The 23209-nt window shown below is 40.1% G+C and overlaps 1 protein-coding gene across 2 annotated transcripts; it reads left to right on the forward strand.

Annotated features, from left to right (window-relative positions):
• Positions 1-2385: 2385 nt before the first annotated feature.
• On the forward strand, positions 2386-22348 carry CTXN3 (cortexin 3). 2 transcript variants are annotated; one of them, XM_045022090.1, is made up of 2 exons: positions 2386-2463; positions 21780-22348. In XM_045022090.1, the coding sequence occupies exon 2, from the start codon at positions 21828-21830 to the stop codon at positions 22119-22121; it is 294 nt and encodes a 97-aa protein (XP_044878025.1). In that variant the 5' UTR covers positions 2386-2463; positions 21780-21827; the 3' UTR covers positions 22122-22348. The 2 variants fall into 2 exon arrangements, with proteins under 2 accessions (XP_044878025.1, XP_044878024.1); XM_045022089.1 differs by lacking the exon at positions 2386-2463 and adding an exon at positions 12368-12732.
• The last annotated feature ends 861 nt before the right edge of the window (positions 22349-23209 follow it).

Here is a 23209-nt window from a genome sequence, read left to right on the forward strand (position 1 = left end):
TAATTTTTAATTAATATATTAAGGATCATTCAAAGGAAAGCTTATCAATATATATAAATAGAATCAAACTTTTTACTCAAGTTATGGCAAATGTTAATAGGTTGCTCTTGGGTTGACACAATCAATAGTGTTAAATATCTCTTTCATGTATATAATTTCATCTTCAGTTGATGGAACTAATTCTGTTTTAAAGAATCATAAATTCCATGAGACTGGATCATAAGAAGATGTAGAATTATGAAATACTGGGGGTTTACATATTTTTTTCCAGCTAAGATAATAACTGAATATTTTATCACCTAAGGTTAACTCTGCTAACTTTGTTCACATTTGAAATTTATTCAATAACTGTTTACAGCCTATTATTTCTGAGGGATTAAAATGGCACAAATTTCTGTCTTCATTTTTTACCTATGTAAGCGGAGTCAGAATGAGCTCTCCCCAGATATCCGGTGGTGAGCTGTGGAAAAGAACTTTGGGGGCTGATCTCATTTGCATGGGCACACCCACCCTGTCTAGCATGATGGACTGCTTGCCCAAATGGTCACTTTGGCTGCTGTGGGATCCCCAGGCTCTTTGTTATTGGGGCAGGAGTAATAAAATATTGTTATCCTGGTTATGTGAATCAAGGACAATAGAATTGTACTTGGTATTTTATGATGGAAGGACTCGCCCTCAACTAAGCAGCACTCGCTAGGCAAGGGACATGGGTTCCAAAGCCTGGTGAATTGAGAGAGGTTGGGGACAGGTATTTGTATCTGGTAATGTGGGTGTCTTCTGAGGGCCCAAAACACCACTTTGGCCCTTCCTCTCTCCATTGTGTAATAACAGAGCTAAGTTTGACTCAATTAGCAATCTTGTGTTATGCTGCAGAGCTGAAATCACTGATACCTAGGTCTAAGCATTAGACCTTCTTTGGGCTAGTGGTTCTGATGCAGAAGACTAGCTGGGTGCACCAGTAGTGAGGCTCCCCTACTAACAGCTGAAATCACTGAGAGCTATGTTGGGGAGGGGCTTAAGACAGCTCACGTGTCCATGGCAGAATAAAAGGACATGAATAATTCCATTTTTTCATTAGTACATTTTATTAACCAATAACTAGCAATGTGAATTTTTTCTACTATTGCTCTGATAATTAAGGTTTCAGAGTAGCAGCCGTGTTAGTCTGTATCCGCAAAAAAAACAGGAGTACTTGTGGCACCTTAAAGACTAACAAATTTATTTAAGCATGAGCTTTCGTGAGCATCCGAAGAAGTGAGCTGTAGCTCACGAAAGCTCATGCTTAAATAAATTTGTTAGTCTTTAAGGTGCCACAAGTACTCCTGTTTTTTTTTCTGATAATTAAAATACTGAATTAGGATCTATATTACAGCATATTAAATAAGGACTATGATACATTTCAATTATGTCAGCTAGTGTGCCTTCAAGCAGCATTTTATGTCCAAGTGTCTGTCTGTCTCTCTCTCTCTCTCTCTCTCTCTCTCACACACACACACACACACACACACACACACACACACACACACACACACACACACACACGAGTAACAGCACTGAACAGAATTATAACTCCTCCCATATTGGTGAGCGGCTAGTGGAGAGGTGTGGCCAGCTGAGTGGCTGGCAGTGAGGCGTGGCTAGCAGAACGGCTGGTGGAGAGGTGCGGCTGGCGGTGAAGACTGCAGCAGAACCCTACAGAGAGGTGTATCAATCAGTTGTCGAGGGCCTGAGCAGCGGAGCATGTAAGGTGCTTCCATACCTCTCTCCTTCCACCCAGGCTGGGAGGTAAACTCTGCAGATGAACTTTTGAACTCTGGGGCTGCACTGACCAAGGATAGAAACTGTGAGTGAGGTGACTTTTGGGTTGCTGGACTCAAGAACCAAAGGGAAAGGTCATGGGCCAATCTACTTGGGAGTGGGTCTTCTGGTTCCTAGTTTGTGTTTACAGACCCTAGTTGTGGTGTTTTCCCAATTTAATGCTGAGTTGTTTAACTCCTGTTATTAAAGATTTTTGCTACACCAAGACTCTGTGCTTGCGAGAGGGGAAGTATTGCCTCTTTGAGGTGCCCAGGGATGTGTGTGTAATTTCCCCAGGTCACTGGTTGGGGGCTCAAGCCGGTTTTACATTGTACTGTTGAAAGGGAACCCCTATGTATTGAACCCGACCCCTGTTGCTGTCAACTCTGCCTGGCAGAAGGGTTACACCTACTATTGTTATAAACCATACACAAGAGTACTGCAACTGAAATATATGAGCTGTGAAAAATATTTCCCCTCTATTCTCTTTCAGCTATGGTAATCTCAGCTGTTGTAAATATAGCAAGTACAAATTGTTCAAATAAATCTGATTTTCAAATTGACACTGTCCCCTTTAACTAGAAAAAGCAATGTGGGCAGAGCTGGCCTTTTGCATTTCTGGAAGAGTCAGCAAGAGGACACTTTCATCCCATTCCCACTCCAAAAGTAAGTGGCTTATTTTGAATAATAATAATAATAATTTTTTTAGAAAGCAGGGGAGAATTATTTGGCTGGTACCAGCATTCTCTGCCGAAACCCATGTGGAGCACTGCATAAAATTTCAACAGAATGGGTTTATTGTTAGAGACATTTCTTTCTCTCTCCCCCTTCCAATCCTGAAAAGGTTACATGGTTGTGAAAAGGGACAACTCTTGCACCAAAGACGGAAATCTTGAAGGAGGAAAACATACTGTCATTCAAATCTCTCCATGTGCCAGCACTTATGTCTACGGTATCTATTGCTACTAAGACAATACCATCTCATTTCTGACCTGTAGCTGTCTGTTCTACTGAGTTATTGAAAATCAGGATAAAAATCATCTAGCAGAAAAGTCAGTGTTTTGTCCCTTACCTCTCCCCCACTTGTATTCTTGTTTGATGCTACGAAGCTGTTTATATTATTCTGAAAGGACTTTCAGGGACTATTAGCTAATGGAATTAGGAATATTAGGGAGGAGTTATATTTTTTTAAACAATAAAGTCTGTTCAGTGCTGTTACTGTTTGTGTGTGTGTGTGTGTCACTTGGACATAAAATGCTGCTTGAAGGCACAGTAGCTGACATAATTGAAATGTATCATAGTTCTTATTTAATATGCTGTAATGCTCTCTTTAAGGATATATATCCTAATTCAGTATTTTAATTATCAGAGCAATAGTAGTAAAATTTCACATTGCTAGTTATTGGTTAATAAAATGTACTAATGAAAAAATGGAATTATTCATACCCTTTTATTCTGCCATGGACACGTGAGCTGTAATTTTAAGTAGTTGTTTTCTTCCAGAGCTGCCTGTCATGGGTTGTCCAGTACCCTTTTAAATGCAACCAGCATTTATCACTGCTGTATTGCTTTCAGATTTTTACACAGCAATTTACATAAACCACTATGTTTTTTGAGGGAGGGGAAAGCAGAAATGTTTAATATTTTTTTACAATAATCTTTGTTTTGGCAGCAGAAATGTGTTGTGTTGTTATGTTAGACCTCACTTCCAGGCTGCATTAAAAGAAACAGAGGAATGCAAATAAAGTAAATTCAGTTTGAAATGTTGATTTTATAATGAATTATTTAAATGATATTGTGGCACTCTCTTTTTGTTTGATACCCCTACAGCACAAACAAAGAGTGCAAATCAAGTTGAAAATAAATGAATCAGTAGTGAAGCATAATATGCAAGTCCATCTTCTGAATTGTCATGTTGAAATGAGCTAGTGTATTAAACACCACCTTTGGATTAAGGTTCTCATCTATAGCACTTTCTAAAAATGATACGGAAAACTCAATGTGATTTGCAACAGGAGACATTTTTGCTGATTTTGTAGAAGTGCCATAATTGAACTGTTTATGAATAGTGCCTGAAATTGGCAATACTATCGCCTAGGCCATACATGCTTAAACTGAAAGTTGATAAACAAAAATGTAAGAGAGTGCTTCATAACCTCTTAGAAAATCTTAGCTCTTTGGTAACTTCAAGTCATGCTCACCTCACCCCAATGGTGATTCTTGTCCTCTCCCTTCCTCAACTTTCTCTGTATACAAAAATGCTTAATGAGAAGATGAAATGTAATTTCCACCTCTACCTGAACCAAATTTTAAGATCGTTGGTAGATGATGACCATATAAACAGGATTTAGACTAGTCTCATTGATGTGGTATCTGTATGCTGGCTGGTATAAAAGTGGTGACTGTTTAAGCTACTATAAAATGGTCAGGGCAGGTCAACTAGAAAAGGGAAAAAGCACAATATCCAGAATAAATTCAGTTTAAAATGTGGCTTTTCCCTAAGCCACGTTGACATCTTACCCTCTTCACTTAACTTGGTCGGATTATCAGACATATCTAACTTAATCATTTCTCTGCCATTGTGGGGGTCTCTGGCACTGGTGCATCTCCATCCTGCTTATTCTTTGCCTGTGGCACATAATAGTCCAGTCTCCTATAGATTGTAATATTTTGGTCTAATTTTAGTTGCTGTGTTTAGTGTGTGGGTGGTATTGGTGGCCTGTGATATACAGGAGGTCAGACTAGAAGATCTGGTGGTCCCGTCTGACCTTAAACTGTATGACTTTATGCAAATTATGGGAAGAAATTGTCCTATTCCATTCAGCACTGGTGCAGCCTTAGCTGGAGTACTGTATCCAGTTCTGGGTGCCATACTTTAAGAAAGATGTGGGCAAATTGGAAAGAGTCCACAGGAGAGCAGCAAAAACGATAAACTATTTAGAAAACCTGACCTATGAAGAAAGGTTAAAAAGCGTTAGCCTCGAGAAAAGAAGACTGAGGAAGGCCCTGATAACTGTCTTCAAATATGTTAAGTGCTGTAATAAAGAGGACAGTGATCAGCTGTCGTCCATATGCAGGACAAGGATTAATCAACTTAATCTGCAACAGATTTAGTCTGGATGTTAGGAAAAACTTCCTAACTATAAGGGTAGTTAAGCACTGAAATAGGCTTCAAAGGTAGGCTGTGGAATCCCTGTCATTGTAGGTTTTGAAGAACAAATTGGACAAACACCTGTCAGGAATGGCCTGTTTACTTGGTCCTGCCTCAGTGCAGTGGGTTGCACTACATGACCTTAAAAGGTCCCTTCCAGCCCTATACTTTTATGATTCTGTGATTGCTGCTTCAGGCCATATATCCATCCATAACTGAGACTAATACAGTACTGCCAACTCCACACATTCAAAACCCCAGAGTCAGTCCCCACCCCCACCCTCAATCCCCCACATGGCTTAAAATCATGAGATTTCCAAAATAATAAATTTGGGTTCTTTCTATTTGTCTTGTGTTTTCTGAGTCTTTGAAGCTTTTCTCTGCAACCATAAAGATTTTTTTTAAATTAAAGTTGAAATACTCACAATCACCTGATTCCAGGAACTGGGGCTTTAATTAAAACAGCAAAAATTGTGAGACTTGTCATAAAATCATGAGTGTTAGTAAAACTGTGATAAGTTTTCCATATCTGGACAGGAAAACTACACTGAATAAGTTTTTTCATTTAGAGGTACAATGTCCCTGACTCCAAAGGGAACAATGTTTGAGTTAGATAGATGTAAATAGAGAGAATAAATACATCCTTATGAGCCACTCCTGCCTACGTGGTCAAAATGTTTCTTTAAAAGTGCCTAAACTATCCTGTTATTTTGGAGCTACAGGGCCGTAATGTAATGAGGAGGAAATACGCACACATGTGTGCACTCACACCTCTACACACAACAGGATAGAGGGGATAATTGGAAAGAAGCAGGAGTGTAGAAAGTAGATCTATGATTGTACAGATCTACTTTTCAAAATCAGCTCTATAGAGGGCTTAAGGGTGTGCCAGTACTAGAGCTTTGTGACCTGGGAGGAAGGAGTAGGGGGAAAAAATCCATGTCCTCCAAGCACCTATAAACATCCCAATTCCAGCTTTTTTTTGGAACCAAAATGTGATCCACAGTGTTTATAATATATGTGCCAGAATATTCTCATGGTGCCAGACAAATACATAGAGGGGATAGACTCTTACAGGTGTCTGAGCCAGCCAGAGGCCTAAAGGCCAACTTTCAATGAAAAACAAAAAAATCAATTTACTTATGCAAAATATAGTTTTACACTTGTGTGGAGCTGGCAGGAATGTCACTGAATCTCAGTGAATGTGGCATCTTTGCTAAGATCCTCACGCTTGTGGGTTTTTGCTCAAAATCTAAGTGGCTATGAAAGATTGCTTTTATAGTTACATTTAAAAAATGCTTGTGTCTATCTTTGAATGCACACTGATTTCAGACCTGATGCCCATATAAATATTGATCATAATTATCATTAAACCACTTTTTATAGGAGTTGTCAAGAGTAATGTAGTTCTTCACATCAAAACAAGTTAAGAATATGGAAAATATTACAATGGTATTATCTTAGAAAATCTGTGAAGAACACAAAAGCACAATGCACTAGGGAAATACCGTTTAATTTCTTCTGAACTGATTCAAAATGGAAGGTTTCAGATTAGTTCAATAAAATGAAATATTCCAGTTCAGACTGAACTGAGCAGAAACAAAATATTTCATTTGGATTTTCCTGACAGAAAATTAAAAAATTTCAGCACAACTGAACACAACCCAAATTTCTTGTGGAAATTTTTTATTTTTTGCAGAAACTGCATTTTTCATCTGAAAACTATTCTTGCAGAAAACTGTTGACCAATTATACCTATTATTTTTTATCCCTTTTCTACCATTGCAAATAGATAACAAGCATGCTAGGAGTAAGTATAATGAATTATTTTAAAGTTAATTGTATTGCATTTTACTTGACATTTTAGAACCATAATTCATAGCTCTATTTAACTTGCACTCGAATCCCTTCAATATTAAGAGATTCAATGTTTTAGAGTCCAGATGGACAGGCAAGAGAAGTGTGTCCAGAAAAGCTACCAGATGGAACTGTAGGGTTAGCTCTAGTTCTAGGCCAGTCTCAGAGACTCATGACAACAGAAAATCCACCAGACCACAATGATGCAAGTGTCAAAAAAAACTGCAATTTCCCCTCTGTTAGGGGGCCTGTAGAAAATTTTAGCCTGAAGGGGACCATGGGAAGAGTCATCAGGGATGCACTAGAACACTGTGCCCCTCCCAGCATCTGCCAGGGGAGCTCCAGTGGATCTCACCTCCTAAAAATAGAGTGTTCTCTTTCTTGCCCGTCTCCCTTTCCCCCAAGAAAACAATGAGGGAAGGGTAGATGTGAAGCTAGCTCCTGCCTCATTTAAGATGGATCTGACTTGGAGACAGAGGGGGCCAAGCTGGCTCAGGGAAGTATAACGTCTCCCTTCATCCATTTCAGTTAATCTGGCCCACAGCCTATTTTCAGAATGTCAGAGTTGACAGGTTAGGGCTCAGTCCTGCTTTAGGATACCTAAGTGATCATCACTACAGACCTTGTAAAATCATTCACTGCTGGAACATGCACGCCTAGCAGCCAGTCTGACAAGATACATGGCAATGAGCAATAGACCAAGAGCAAGCCATTAGCATGTTCCTCTGGCTTCCCTTCAGTCAATTCACATGGGTGTAGAGTCAACCCTGAAAACTGCTTCAAAACTCCCTTTGGTAGAAAAGCCTTGCCTCTGTATGGCTCTCAGGTTCGTCACCACTGCCAACCATGTCATAGGTCTCACCCCCACTTAGAGCTGTTGGGTTCCAAGATGGGGACCTGCATGGACTCCCCTAAACTAAAATCCTAGTTTAGATCTGGTAAAAGCTGCCACCACCCAATAATGTACGTGTATTGGGACACAGTCCTTCCCCAAAATCCTTGGGGATCCCAAGAGCCCCAAATCCATGGAGTTCTTACACCTAGGAGAAGTAAACCATTCTCCCCTGCTTCCTCCCCCCTCCCTTCTCCTAGGAGAGATACTGGGATTCAACTACAGAGGGATGCCTTCCTCCTCCCCTTTCCCTGAGAATTCACCCAAGGAAAGATCAACCAAGTCCTTAACAGAAAAAATTTATTAAAAAATAAAAAGAAAGTAAACTGTCTCTGTAATACCAAGATGGAACAATACACAGGGTCTAAACTTATCAATCTCTGAAGAGAATCCCCCCTCCTTTCTTTCTCAGTAAAAGCAATAACAGTACAGAATTAAAGAAATTCTATAGCAAAACACACAATTGCAAATACAAAAATAACAATATAAAAATACTAGTTCCCTTTCTAATACTCACTAGCTTGAATAGAAGAAATTATTGCAGAACTCTGAGAGGACTTGATTAAGACATCTGGACTCCTTTAATTCCAACTAGCAAGTCACTCAAACAAAGGACACAGGAAAAAAAACTTCCCTCCACAGGGATTTTAAATTATCTTGTCCCTGATTGGTCCTCTGGTCAGGTGTTCACAGGTAAAAAAAAAAACCTTAACCCTAAACTAACTGTTTATAACAGGAGTCTGTAATCCCCAGGTACACCTCTACCCCAATATAACGCGTCCTGATATAACATGAATTCGGATATGACGCAGGAAAACAGCACAAGGGGGCGGGGCTGCACACTCCGGTGGATCAAAGCAAGTTCGATATAATGCGGTTTCAGCTATAACGTGGTAAGATTTTTTTTTTGCTCCCGAGGACAGCGTTATATTGGGGTAGAGGTGTATCTGAGAAAGTGAGTTGGAGATAAATGGGCTATTGATTTTTTTCTTTCATTCTCTTGCTCACTGTCAGATTCAGTCGGTCAGTGATAGCAGCATTGGTAGTCTCAGACCCGCTTGCATATCTTAGAAACTTCTCTAGATGTGTTCCTACAGAATGTTTGCAATATTCTGTGACTTTCAGAGCTGTCAGTTTTGCACAGCTCATTTTGAGTGACATGGCAGGGTGAAGAGTGAATCAAAATGAGTAGGATTCTTCCAGTGATGTGGCAGATTCATGGTAAGTATTGGTGCAGAGGTTTCATTGGATCTCTGGGTGACATTTTATTTTTTCATAGCCTTTTGGAAAGGTTGTGCAATAATAACCAGCTAACTTAAAAGGATACCTTCAGACCTATTAATAAAATCACACCAAGAACATCCCTAGAACACCAAATAGAGTCAGATATAGAGATGCTGTAGTTTAGTACTGTAATGAGAATTAATTAGTGGGATGGTTTGAGTGTTACCTCTGGAGAGCAATTGACTAAAATGGCTATAATAGATTTTTACCTTGCTGTTCCTACAGAGTGTTTTCACCAAATGTGATGTATGTAATCTTCACAAACACAGCTCTGTTATGCCATAGTTACAAAGAGAAAGCTTGAGGTCCTTGCTGTGACAAACCCCAGTGCAGTAAAGTGTGAGCACAATAGAGTAAGGACATAAGGATTTAAGCCCATAGTAAATACCATGAGACAATTGTGGGAGGTATTGTTAATTTGGTAACTACAGCACAGTGATGTCATTGCTGATATCAATAGTATGCAAGGCCACTGCATTAAAGCCCAATAAACTCACTGGAAAGACGCCCATGGACTTTATTGGGCCTTAAATGAATGTCACTGTTGTCATCTGTTTGTAGACTTTAATAAAATACAAAACAAAAAGATATAATGAATCTTTACACCCATTGTTTCATCAATTCTCTCTGTCCCCATGTTTATTAGCCACAAACTGTGCATTCATTGGAGCATACATGGGTTCAGTGTTGTGAATCTCTACAAAGATGGGCAGACCAAAAGAGAAAACATTCATGAATGACATTTTCCAATTATTTAGAACCTATCTACAACTTTGTTTAATATAGTAAAACAGCCTCTCACATACAGTTTTCCTCTTGGATCTAACAAACCTCTTCCATCCTGCCTTTATCTTTTGGTTGTTGTGTATATTCATGCTGATCCTCTAGCTAGGAGAGAAACTGAGTGGATTAGTATACAAAGGCTGAAGCTGGTGTCACAAAGGGAATAATTCAATAAGAAGTGCTCAGCAGAAACAGTTTATTTTTTAAAAACACAAAAGTACCTCCCGATAACCCACATAACTTTGCTGGGATCACAAAGCTGTCCTGAATTGGGCTCTTTTTAGTAATTCAGTTTTAGTGAGGCAGTAGTGTACTACCTCTGTGCTACCAACACTGTAAGGCCTTGGCTAGCTACACGTATAAGTTGTACAACTTTCCAGTATAACTCTGGCTTTGGCTACACTTGCATTTCAAAGCGCTGCCGCGGCAGCGCTTTGAAGCGCTAAGGGTATGGCTACACTGGCGATTTGCAGCGCTGGAAAGCCTCCACCAGCGCTGCAATTAGTAAGTGGCCACACCTGCAGGGCACTTCCAGCGCTGCAACTCCCTGGCTGCAGCGCTGGCCGTACACCTCACTCAGCATGGGGAATAAGGATTCCAGCGCTGGTGCTGCAGCGCTGGTCATCAAGTGTGGCCACACACCAGCGCTGTGATTGGCCTCCAGGGTATAAGGTGTATCCCAGAATGCTTTTATAAATTACTCTCTTTGTTTTGTTATGCAGCCTCTCTTTGTTTTGTTGTGAATGAGCTCCGATCGGAGCTCTGTTGCCGTTGCCGTTGCCACTTATCTAAAAAACAAACAGAGCTCCTGTTTGCTGTGATCATCTGTACCTGGCTGTAAACAATCAAATGAGATTGCAGGCAGGGAGGGAATGAAACAGCGGGGAGTCGTGTTGGCTGCAGGCTGTTTGCAATTAAGAGTTAAGACTAAGGGGTTGGAAACATGTTCTGATTTTTCAAGTCAGGAAGCTAAACACACAGTGTTGGCTCCAAAAATCCCCTCTCTCTCTCCCCCCGCTCCCTGTCACACTAGACCCCACTCCACCCCCCTCTTTTGAAAAGCACGTTGCGGCCACTTGAATGCTGGGATAGCTGCCCATAATGCATCACTCCCAGCAGCGCTGCTAATGCTGCAAATGTGGCCACACACCAGCGCTGGTAGCTGTGAGTGTGGCCACACACCAGCGCTGGCCCTGCACAGCTGGATGACCAGCGCTGCAAACTACCAGCGCTGCAAACCGTAAGTGTAGCCATACCCTTAGTGTAGTCAAAGTGCCAGCGCTGGGAGAAAACTCTCCCAGCGCTGTCCGTACTCCACCTCCCTGTGGGGAATAACGGACAGCGCTGGGAGCCCGGCTCCCAGCGCTGGGGCTTTGACTACACTGGCGCTTTGCAGCGCCGCAATTTGCAGCGCTGCAGAGGGTGTGTTTTCACACCCTGCTGCAGCGCTGCAAATTTGTAAGTGTAGCCAAGCCCTAAAGCAGCACAATACTCTAGTGTGGACAGTTATACTGGTATAATTAGGTTTATAGTGGTATATACTGTTATTTCAGTATAACTGCATCCACACTAGGGCTTGTACTGGTATAACTCTTTCAGTTAAAAAAAAATCATACCCATAACTGAAACTGGTACACCTGTACAAAAGCTGTGTGTAGACCAGGAGTAAAGCTCAGTACAACCCCTGTTTCTGCATCCATGCTGCCGCTCCTCCCCACCTGGAGCCAGGTATGTGGAATTTTGCATGTGTGTGTGATGAATGAGTGGAGATATTATTCCTCTTTGTTTACTATGGTGAAATCAGACAAAGCGTTAAGAGCCAGATTGCGTGTAGTCCTTACACGGGCCTGCAGGGATGGAAGGGGGACCACAAAGGGCCTCTCTCAATAACCATCAAAGCACCTTGGGAAATGGATTGCCCCTTAGATGGGAAACAAATTGTCCTATGATGCTGCTGCTGGGGGGGATTGGTTCCACATTGCCCCCTACACAGGGCTGTAGCACAAATGCCCTGATCTAACTATAAATTGTTCATCCTTTCCCCTGCCCCCTTGAGCCCCTTCAGAAAAAGTGGAAACCAGGGGAAAAACAGTGTTTAAATCAGTGTCATTTACTTGGCACACCATTTTAAAACTAGCGTTGTTTTCTTTCAGGAAGGGAAAATAAGAACCATGTTGCTTTACAGAGTGTTTTTTCCTCAAATAAAGCAGCTATTTTATTAAGGGAAACTTTTGCACATGGCTTGAAAACAAATACGGCTTCCAGGAAAAAAGAAATGCATCAAAATAAGTTTAAAAACAATCAACAGCTATGTTGACGGGTGCATGCCAGATGCTGTTGCCGGCAGGTTATTTTTATATAGTAAATGTAGCCGAGAATTACTCTCACACATTGTTTTTTAGAAGTCTTCTAATTAAGGAGTTTTCCTGAAGGTCACAAACTGTAATCAGATTGGCTGATGAATGCTATTTGTCTAATACTGACAGCAATCCTTACAGTAAAAAGAGAAATACTGGTATATTTATGGCTTCAATTTTAGCAAAGATATGGGAATGCCCTGTGATTTTTTTTATTTATTTCATGTACTACTTTTGAATGTTAATATTCTCCTGAAGACAGTTTCAGACAGATTGCTAGGCTGCTGCTGTACTCATTGAAGCAGAATCTACTGAAGAGTTGCTGAGGCAGAACTGAAATCATGCCTCGCCTCAAAGAAACGACAGTCTTGTCAGCTAATTATTTCTAACACACAAATAGCATTCTTGTCTAACATTGCTTTTCATGTAAAATTCTAAGCCTTTTAAAGGCAGCTCTAGTGCTTAGGTGTTCATCCAGGTTCTTTGCAGCCCCTGCTACTTTGCACTTACATTATGAGCAAGGTGAAGAAGAATGGAAACTAAAGATACCTGGAACTACCCGTAACAGCTGCAGAAGGAAATGGGTCGGGTTTTCTCTCGACTAGATGAAGGTACTTGTATAACAAAAACTGTGTGCCCAATTGTACTTATTTAATAAATAATATTTTTATATTTTACATGCCTGGTTAATACTGTTTATATGCAATATTTCCTGGATAGAAGGTAAGATTTTGTGACATGGAGATCTAAAACCTACTAAAATTAAATGTATCTAAAATAAATTAATACAAAGTATATGTGACCTGTACTGTTTTTTACGGTTTTTTTTTGAAAAGTTCATTAAGGTTAACAAAGTTGACCTTTACTAATGCAAGAAAGAGGAATGTAAAATATATTAGTCTCATTGAGCAGCGGATTTCTTAATTTGGAAAGGTTTGTAATTGTAATCGGATTATTTCTTCCCAGTGGGATCCAGCCTAATCAAATATTTTAATAACATGTTAGCTTAAAGGGCTTTAACATTTAATATATTATGGACATGCCTTAGCACTATGCAATGGGGAAAGAATTACAATGCTAGCATTTCTAAATTTTGTTAGCTACAATGCTAGCTGTAAACTTTTTAGAAGGAAAAGTACATGGAGACAAAGGGAAAAGGAAATAGTGTATTTTGTATGGTGGGTTCAGATTAGGGGCCAGGTCCTCAGATGGTGTAAACCCATTGAAGCTATGCTGATTTATACCAGCTGACTCCCACATGCTGTCCTTTTTGTTTAAATCCAGTTAGCCAGTAAAGTGAGCAGTTACTTCAATAAAGTCAGTTGCTGATTCTGGCACTAAGTGGTTCCCCCAGTAACTTTGCCCCTATGTGCATATACCTTACAATAGGGTGTCTCATTAAATGAGTACACACAGCATATATTTAGTATTACAAAATGCTACTTCTATACATCTAAGGTAAAAGATACAGGTGCAGTTTAAACATTACCATATACTATTCAACATAATTACAGTACACAGTGTTATTGGAGAGGCAGCCAAAGAAAAAGTACAGTTCCTTTTATAGTAATATAATATTAATATTACCCCTGAAATCCAATTAACTTCATCAAGTTGCTTTAACAAAGTCAGTCACTGATTCTTGCACTATGTGGTCTTTTTCTAGCCATACCACCAGGCTGCGAGGCTCTGCCCCTAAAAGCTGTTGGGAGGAAGATGAGGATGTGAGTGCATGTAGGGCAGTGGCAATCTGCTGGCCCTGAGTTCATAAATAGGAGAGGGTGAGGCAGTGTAAAGTAAGACAAGAGTCGCTGCATTCACACTCAGACTGTGCAGTGATGGTTGTCAGGGTCAAAGTGTGATATTGTACATGAGGGTTGTGAGGCATAAGTAGATACCACAGTGGGCATATTTAATACAATTTGTCAATTTAGTGACTAGTTTTGTGAAGTTATATGTATTCCAGGTGGCTTTGATATGACTATCACTACAATAGAGTTGTGAGCGTACGGAAAAAATCTTTGTGCAGATGTTTAGAATAGGGATGTTTGAGTGCGAAGAAGCTTGTGTGATGTTTGTATGTAAGGAAATGCAGTGACTAATCTGCTAAACTAGAAAGGATATTATAGAAAAATAGTACATGTGGCTGTGACACAATTTAGGTCTTGCATGCAATCACATGATTTACATTACACTAGATAAGCCATAATGGAAACCCACATGTGCCATTAAATCCATATACTTACATTAAATTATACATACTTGTGAGGTACCTTGTGAAGTCACAGAGACAAATTCTGCTCTTAAGAATGAAGTCAGTGAGTTTGCATGGGTGTAAGTAAGGGCAAAATTTGGTCCCTCAGTTTTATCTTAAAAGCAAGGATATTCCCACACAATCTCAGTCCTAACATGTTTATTATTTATACATTTTACAGTTTTCAGGGGCCAAATTCTCTGCCACGATAAATCTAAAGCAATTAAATCAATGGCACCTGTGGCCATTTACACCAATAAAGAATTTGGTCCGATATGTCAAAGTGGGTCAAAACTCTTTAAATTGTGTATCTATATGCTCAGGACTGGTTTTAGCTGGTCAGATTCCTCCACTGATCCAGCTCATTTTAAAGGGTTGCCTGTTAATTTTAGGTAATTTGCTTAAAACTGTATAGCAAGTGATTTATTAAATAATAGAGATAAATGTGACCTGGAATACACTTAATCTGGAATTTCATTTTTTGTCTATGGAAAAGGAATTTTATATAAAAATAATATATATATAAATAGATAATTCCAGGATTTTTATCTCTGAATTTCCTTTGCTGATGTCTTTAAAAGCCTGGAGATTATGTGTTCTTCATCACACCTAGAAACAAAGGGCCAGGTCCTCAGCCGGTGTTAATCTGTGTAACACCACTGACTGCAGTGGAGCTACTTCCATTTACAAAAAGAACAGGAGTACTTGTGGCACCTTAAAGACTAACAAATTTATTTTAGCATGAGCTTTCATGAGCTGCAGCTCACTTCTTCGGATGCATAGAATGGAACACACAGACAGGGGATATTTATACATACAGAGAACATGAAAAGGTGGAAGTATGCATACCAACAGGCAGAGTCTAATCAATTGAGATGAGCTATCGTCAGCAGGAGGAAAAAAAACTTTTTGAAGTGATAATTAAGATGGCCCATAGAAGGTGTGAGGAGAACTTAACATAGGGAAATAGATTCAATTGGTGTAATGACCCAACCATTCCCAGTCTTTGTTTAGGCCACAGTTAATAGTATCTAGTTTGCATATTAATTCAAGTTCAGCAGTTTCTCTTTGGAGTCTGTTTTTGAAGTTTTTTTGTTGCAAAATTGCCACCTTCAAGTCTGTCACTGAGTGGTTAGAGAGGTTGAAGTGTTCTCCCACTGGTTTTTGAATGTTATGATTCCTGATGTCCATTTACAGTAGCCTAGAATTTCATTTGCTACCGAACATCAAATGTGTTTCAAAAATTGGGCGGTTTTGCAAATATTTGACTCTGTTCACTGCAGTGTTTATACACAAATATAGTATAAGAATTGCAAAAAACACAACACATTGAATGGTAAAGGGTGAGATTCTAATTGTACAAAAGTTAGCAAATTGAGATTTCAGGTTCCTTCTTGTACATATATGTTACAAGAGTCTTTCATAAAACAAACACAAATCCTATATTCAATTATATAAAATACTATTTTATATAAATGGTAATAGAAAAAGGTGCAGTTTAAACATAACAGTGCAAAGTCCAATTCAGTTACAAACACAGCGGTTTTGGAAGAGTGACATTTAAAAAAAGAACAGTTTCTTTCCATTGTCTTCTTGATCGATTGGTCCATTAGCCCTCATAGAGAGAGCGTCGATCACAATACGGCATTCGAGTTGTTCAGCCACTCACTGGCCAGGCTGTCAGTGGCTCCGGACACCTAATTGGCATAGCACACCGCAGCACAGAACCCCTGAGCTCAAGCGATCTGCTAGCCTTAGCTTTCCAAATAGCTGGGATTACAGGCGCACGCCACCATGCCCAACTCTTTTCCATTAGTCTGTTATATTATTTTCAAATTAAGAAGCTTGAAAGCTTTTTAGGGTTCCTGGCAAAGAAATAATTAAACAACACAACCATTTTCAATGCAAGTTTGCCTTTTTCAAAACCAAATGTTGGAAAGTCTAGAAATGCTGATTTAAGGTGCACTGACCTTAACTCTGCCTGCATATTCCTGGTAGTCTGTCTCCCAACTTTCTAAAGCAGTGTAATGTATTCAATAAGTGCGTCTGTATCAAAGCTAGTAACCTTCTCAACTCCATATACTTGGGTGGTTTGACCCCTGCAGGGACACTCAAACTTTAACAAATTTCAGGTTTGCAGGTAGGTGGTTTCTGTAGCATGAGATAGGTAACTGAACCAGCAATGGAAGTTTATAGCATCCAGAGTAGATTGTCCAGTCATTGTAGATTGGGTGAGTCTGGGTGAAACTAGGGACAGATCAAAATTTGATTGATAATGATAACCTTGTTACAACCTTAACGATGGAGAGAGATTGTCCAAAAGAGTGAGAGATCCCAATGTCATGCAAATGTGCAAGGGGACAGAGTTGAGCTGGCTGTGGTAACCCTAATTCTGTTTCCTGACTTGTTTGAAATAAAAGTTCAGTCCCTATGTGGCAGTGACATGGTCGTTGGTATATTTCAAAAAGAACAGGAGTACTTGTGGCACCTTAGAGACTAACAAATTTGTTTCAGCATGAGCTTTCGTGAGCTACAGCTCACTTCTTCAGATGCATAGAATGGAACACACAGACATGAGATATTTATACATACAGAGAACATGAAAAGGTGGAAGTATGCATACCAACAGGAAGATTGCTCTAGTCCTGAGAACCTCTCACAACTTATGCAGCAACTCAAATGCTGCAACATCAGGCAGCAAAGTGGGAAACTGCCTGATTTTCCTATGTTAAGTTCTCCTCACACCTTCTATAGGTCATCTTAATTATCACTTAAAAAGTTTTTTTTCTCCGCCTGATGATAGCTCATCTCAATTGATTAGACTCTTCCTGTTGGTATGCATACTTCCACCTTTTCTTGTTCTCTGTATGTATAAATATCTCATGTCTGTGTGTTCCATTCTATGCATCTGAAGAAGTGAGCTGTAGCTCACGAAAGCTCATGCTGAAATAAATGTGTTAGTCTCTAAGGTGCCACAAGTACTCCTGTTCTTTTTGCGGTTACAGACTAACACGGCTGCTACTCTGAAACCTGGTATATTTCAGTTATTGTTCCAAGGAAAATGATGTATTCCATTAAAACAGACCTCCACCGATTTCTTCAAACATCTCTGCTTAATCCACAAAAACAAAACAAAACCTTCTGGGCTGGCATTAATCATAAGCATTTGAGTTCTTTTGTTTTAAAAAATGTATAGCTACTACAACTGAGTGACTTAGCTTGAAAGTGCTATCTCAGCCGGAACTATAATAAAATGAGCTAATGGTTATGTGCATGTTAGCAAGAATGAATGGTAACAACAGAGATGGATGTGGACAGAAAGGTATTCAGTTGTGTACTCATAAAATGAAAGATTATTCATATCTGTGAAGAAATCATTTCAACAAGAAATTGAACTTGAATGCCTTTACCTCTAAAAGCTACTCATCGAGTTAAAGGCTAATCTGTTTGCTCAATCAGTCTTAATTCTATTTAAGTCAGATAGACAGCAGCCTGGTGTTTAGACAAACCTCTGTTTATAATATTTTTTCCCTTGAGGATCTCTAATCCAGGTAATAACCGGGCCCAGCTCTGGCTGGCTTTTAAAACCAACAATAAGAAACATATTCAGATCACCACAGTCCTACTCTTTTTTTGATCATCTGATAGCTGCCACTTCAGTCGTAACTTTCTGTGATGCCTACGATGAATTCCTCTCTGGATCAATGTATACATATGCAATATCATTATTTGAGTTTTACACAATTATCATCAATGTTTCATAAATCACTGCATAGACAAGAAGGTGAAAAGTAATGAGGGGTGGAAGGATGGTTTTGTGGCTAATGGAAAAGTGGAAAATCTGGCTCCGATCACTGACTTTGCCGTGCTACTTCCTGTGAACCCTTTGGCAAGTCACTTAATCACTCTTCTTCCATTTCTCCGTCTCTAAAATGGAGATGATAATATCATTTGTATCATGATATCTCACAGAAGACCCAGTCAGGATCAAGGCCCTGTTGTGCTATGTGCTGTACAAACAAACAGAAAGACAGTCTGTGCTCCAAGAAGCTTGCAGTGTAAGATGCCGCCACCACCACCGTGAAATCTGTACATGAAAGGGACCCTTTATGCACAGATCTCCCCAGAAGTACACCTCTACCCCGATCTAACATGGTCGTGGGGAGCCAAAAATCCCTACCGCGATATAGGTGAAACGCCGTTATATTGGGGTAGTGGTGGCAGGGCTGCAGAGGTGGCAGGGCTGCAGTGGTGATTTAAAGAGCCCGGGGCTCCAGCCGCGGGGAGCCTCAGGCCCTTTAAATTGCCGGTTCGCCCCACTGCTGGAGCCCGGGGTAGCAGCGGCAGGGCTCCAGCAGTGATTTAAAGGGCCCTGGGCTCACTGCAGCAACCAGAGCCCCAGACCCTTTAAAGCGCCGCCGGAGCCCCGCTGCTACCGCGCTATATGTGAACCCGTGTTATATCGGGTCGTGTTATAGAGGGGTAGAGGTGTATGTGGAAAAGTTGTTTGGCTACTTCTGTAGCACCATACCTTCCATCTCCCAGGCCCCACAAAGATCTCCCCATGAATCTAGGATCTATACTCAGAAAGGGGATGCAGGCTGGAGGAGAAGAGGGTAGGTTGTGGATGGGATGAATGCACAGGTGTTTCCCCGCAAAGATAATACAGCCTGAGGTTGTACTAGCATTTCCCTGTAGCCCCCTATACTGGGGACCTACACCAAGGGGATCCACAGTTGCTCAGCAATGGTGCAAAGGAGCTGGACTGGCAGCTGAGAATCTGTCCCTACATGTTTGTCTGCTCTATGGGCAGTGCAAGATCTCTGAGGTCCTTAGGCAGTCATTTCCTTGCTTTCAGAAAGGTGAGTTTTGTAAATGATGTGAAAGATAAGCACTTTGTTGTCATTTAGCAACATTTTGTTGTTGGATTTAACTTTTATATTGCAGCGGCCACAGTTAGGATCAGAGTCCCATTGTGCTCCAGTGAACTCCAGTATGAACTTAAGGAGAGACCCTTTGTGCTCCAAAAAGCTTACAAGCTTTGGTTAAGTGCTGGCAAGACTTATGCCTAAGAAGTAGCCGTAACTGGCTTTTGTGATGACTTTTTTTTGGTGTTGGTGCATGTAGTTGTAGCATGATAATGAGCAGTCTGGGGTTGAAAGGCTGCCAAACCCAAAGCATGCTTCACACCTCTGTTGATACATAAAATCAACTAAAACCAGTTATGGCTATGAAAATGATTACCCAACACATCTCTGCACATACCCCATTTTGGGTGCCTGTTCAATCCTTAAAGAAAGTAATTAGCTCACAATCTTTAATAATTCATCAAATGATTTTGAAATCAGGTTTCTTCAAAGAATGCAAAGCATTTGTGTTTTACTGAGCAATATAGACCTGCTAAGTTTAAAATGAGGTTTTTCAAGCACAGTAAAAATCTGAACTTTCTTGAGAGGTGAAAACTTTCCATTTCCCGCCATCCCCAAAATCCTTAGCCCATTTTTAGATGATTGTACATTATTGAATGTATGTTTCCAAACCTTTCCTAAAATACTCAAATCTGTGCTAAAATCAAGGATGACAAAACGTATCTCCAAAAGGTAGTTTTAGGAGAGACTTTCAAGCCCCAATTCAACAAAGAATTTAAGATTGTGGTTAACTTAAAGCACATGCTGAAGTCGTTGTAGTCTTTGAGACTTAAGCATGTGCTGAAGTGCTTTGCTAACTCAGGGCTTTGGTGACTAAAATGAAGGGTTTTTTTGTAGAAGTAGTTTGTTTTCAACCTTCATTATAGCATCATTGCCACAATGTTATAATCCTGTGTCTCAAATCCTGTGTCTCAAAGATTTATCATTGGACCTTACTTACATTTCCTCCTCCATTTATCATCTAAGATCTGACACTTTTATTAAACTGCTTGATCTTAGGATTACAGCTCTTTTCATTAGCCAGGCTCTCAAATTTTTCATCAGCTGGTAGCTGGAAATATACTTTCAAAGATTTGAAATTAACAACTTTTATATCATTCTGTCATTTCAGTTATACATTGGTTCAGGCATTAATAATTGTACAGCTGGGACATTTGTTCTTTTATTACCTCTTCCATTGTTTTATTTCAAGTATGTGTGGTTTTAAAATTACGCTTGACGTGTAATTATATAACTGTGCTTTCTCAGTAGCACATTCAGTGGTGGTTATTTTTATTGACGTGCTTGTATGTCATTACTGACCAGGTCTCCATTGTGAATGACAGCTAATTCTCAATGGATTTAAATGGCAGCATAAAAGTTTTGCTTCTTTCCACAGTTTTGCGTCCTTCCTCCTAGCTCAGGTTCAATTTTGTTTAAAAACAGTCTCTTTTCTTACCATCTGCATGAAGTGCTCCGATTGTAGCCTATTGTGCTAAATTGGGGACAAACAGGGATAACCTGTAGCCATCATACCTCATATGGATTTCATAATCTAGGTAGGTTTAGGCCTCACCAATGCCTGAGGTGAGACTAATAGAAATGTAAGTACTCTAGGCAGTGCTGATGATTTTGGTAGGGGACATTCTTACAGCCACATTTGGGCACCCATTTGAATACATTTCACTTTACTCATTGATTTCGTGGGCCCATATGCAAGGATGGCATGATGTGGCCCTGAGTCAGTACTGACCTGATGACACTACATAGCACTACAGCATGCTTTGAAATGTGAAACCTAGCTTCTGACTCACTCTACATATTAAAAGATCATAGGTTGAATTTCAGCATGAGGTAAGGGCATTAACTAATATGTTGGGCTACATTTGAGTAATTTCAGTCTGCCTCCCTAAAATTCCTCTTGTTTCAAATGGAGAAGATACTTTCCCTATCTTTTATAAATGCCATGTTGTGCTATAAGCACAGAATGGCTGCCAGCATCCAGCTTAGAGGTGTCTGAATTTCAGTTGTATGTAAGAGATCCCTGTCTGTGTCATCTGGGTCCATTTGGGATAAAAGGCGTTAAATTTTTTTATTATTTTCTGATGCTCCTCCTCCAAAACTGCTGGCACAGTAATGACACTCTTCTCCCAGGTGGAATGAGAGACAGTCTGCTTCAGACCTGTCCTTTCGGTAGCTTACCTTTTAGCAGTGTTCTCTGAGCAGCGTGATTGGAACCCTGACACTTCCCCTTGAAGAGAGGGAAAATCCAAATGGTACATGATCAGATTTACCACCCAGTACTTGGCCATCTTATAGACAAGATGTCTGTTCATGATATTTAACAGTAATATTAGGTCTTTCATATTATGAAACCAATAAACATGGAATGGATGCAACCATGGTGTTCTTTCCCATATGCCCTCTGCGTTCAGATGAGACCACACAAAAAAATTAGGTGCATTCTTAGCTAACATTTTTTCCCCTTCCCCTGCAGATAACACAAGTACATCTAAGTGACTTCTACCATGGCCTCAGCAAACTGATGATGAAAATAAGGAAACTGGGGGATTACTCCTTTCAGCTTCCCTGGACAATGGAAGGAGAGCCTATCACCTCTACTTTGTTGCCACCTGGGAATGTTCCACAAGACGCTAGCTTGACCCTGGAACAGAAAACCACCTTTGTCTTTGTGATCTTATTATTTATTTTCTTAGGCATCCTCATTGTCCGATGCTTCCGAATTCTCTTAGACCCCTACAGGAGTATGCCAACCTCCACCTGGGCTGACGGACTCGATGGGCTAGAGAAAGGCCAGTTTGATTATGCCCTGGCTTAGACTGAGACTCAGAAATACTATTTAGAGGAGTTTGGTTTAAAAAAAATCCTGGAATGTAGATTTATTTCCCCCCAATTTTCTCAGCTATTATAAAAGCTGCCTTGCATGACTGCACAAAACATTAATTTGTTTTTAAATAAATGTCAAAGCGAGTTAAACATTTGAAGATAGACTGGTGATTCTCCTAATGGAGGGAAAAAATAAAACAACTGCGCTTCAAAACATATTGGAACAATATATAACATAGATGGTATCTTATGACTCAGAATAATACTTTGATTTGTAGTTACTGGAGAAAGTCTTATTGTTTGAAAGTAGCTTTTTTACAAGCATCAGTAGATTTACAGGTGGGGTAGGAATGTTCTTTTATGAGTTGTATGTGGTGATTAAATAAAATTTTAAAGCCCCACTGACTTTTAAAATAAATGTACGGGCGGGGGGAGAGAGGGGCGGAAGGAAGTTAAGGAATCACATAGCAACCATTTGGCCTAGTGATACTGGGCCTATTCCTAGCTCTGTCACTTGCCTGCTGGGTGACCTTGGGAAAAGTCACTTTACCACTCTGTATCTCAGTTTCCCATCTGCAAAATGGGGATAATGATGTAACATTCTTTGAGATCTACTGACGTAAAGCATTATGTAAAAGTTAGGTCTTTTGATTATTATCTAGCCATAGTATTCTGTATTGAAATGATGCAGATTGGAACCTCAAGGTCCCTGTGGATCTCTTTCCTTTTATAACATGCATGGGGGAGACTCAGACCAGATTTCTTCATGTCACAATCACAGCTCTTCAAAGCTGCTCTGGCTTATTCCTCTGCCATTCAATACAGCTACACCTAACACATAGAATGTAGCTGGAGTTCATGCAGATAATTCCCAATTGCTATTGCCAGCTCTAGAGGGAAGAGAGGGTCCTTTATTGTGAAGCCTGGTACCTCCAACCAAGGTGACTCCTCAATTTACATGAGACACAAGGGCTGCTGTCCCTTAGGAAAATGAATAATGTTATCACTGCTGGCACAGAGTATTGACCCCGGTACACAAGAAACAATGAAGTACATCAACCCAAACCCCAGCAAAGGAAT

This window comes from Mauremys mutica, chromosome 6, assembly GCF_020497125.1.
Source record: "Mauremys mutica isolate MM-2020 ecotype Southern chromosome 6, ASM2049712v1, whole genome shotgun sequence".
NCBI classification, from domain to species: Eukaryota; Metazoa; Chordata; order Testudines; family Geoemydidae; genus Mauremys; species Mauremys mutica.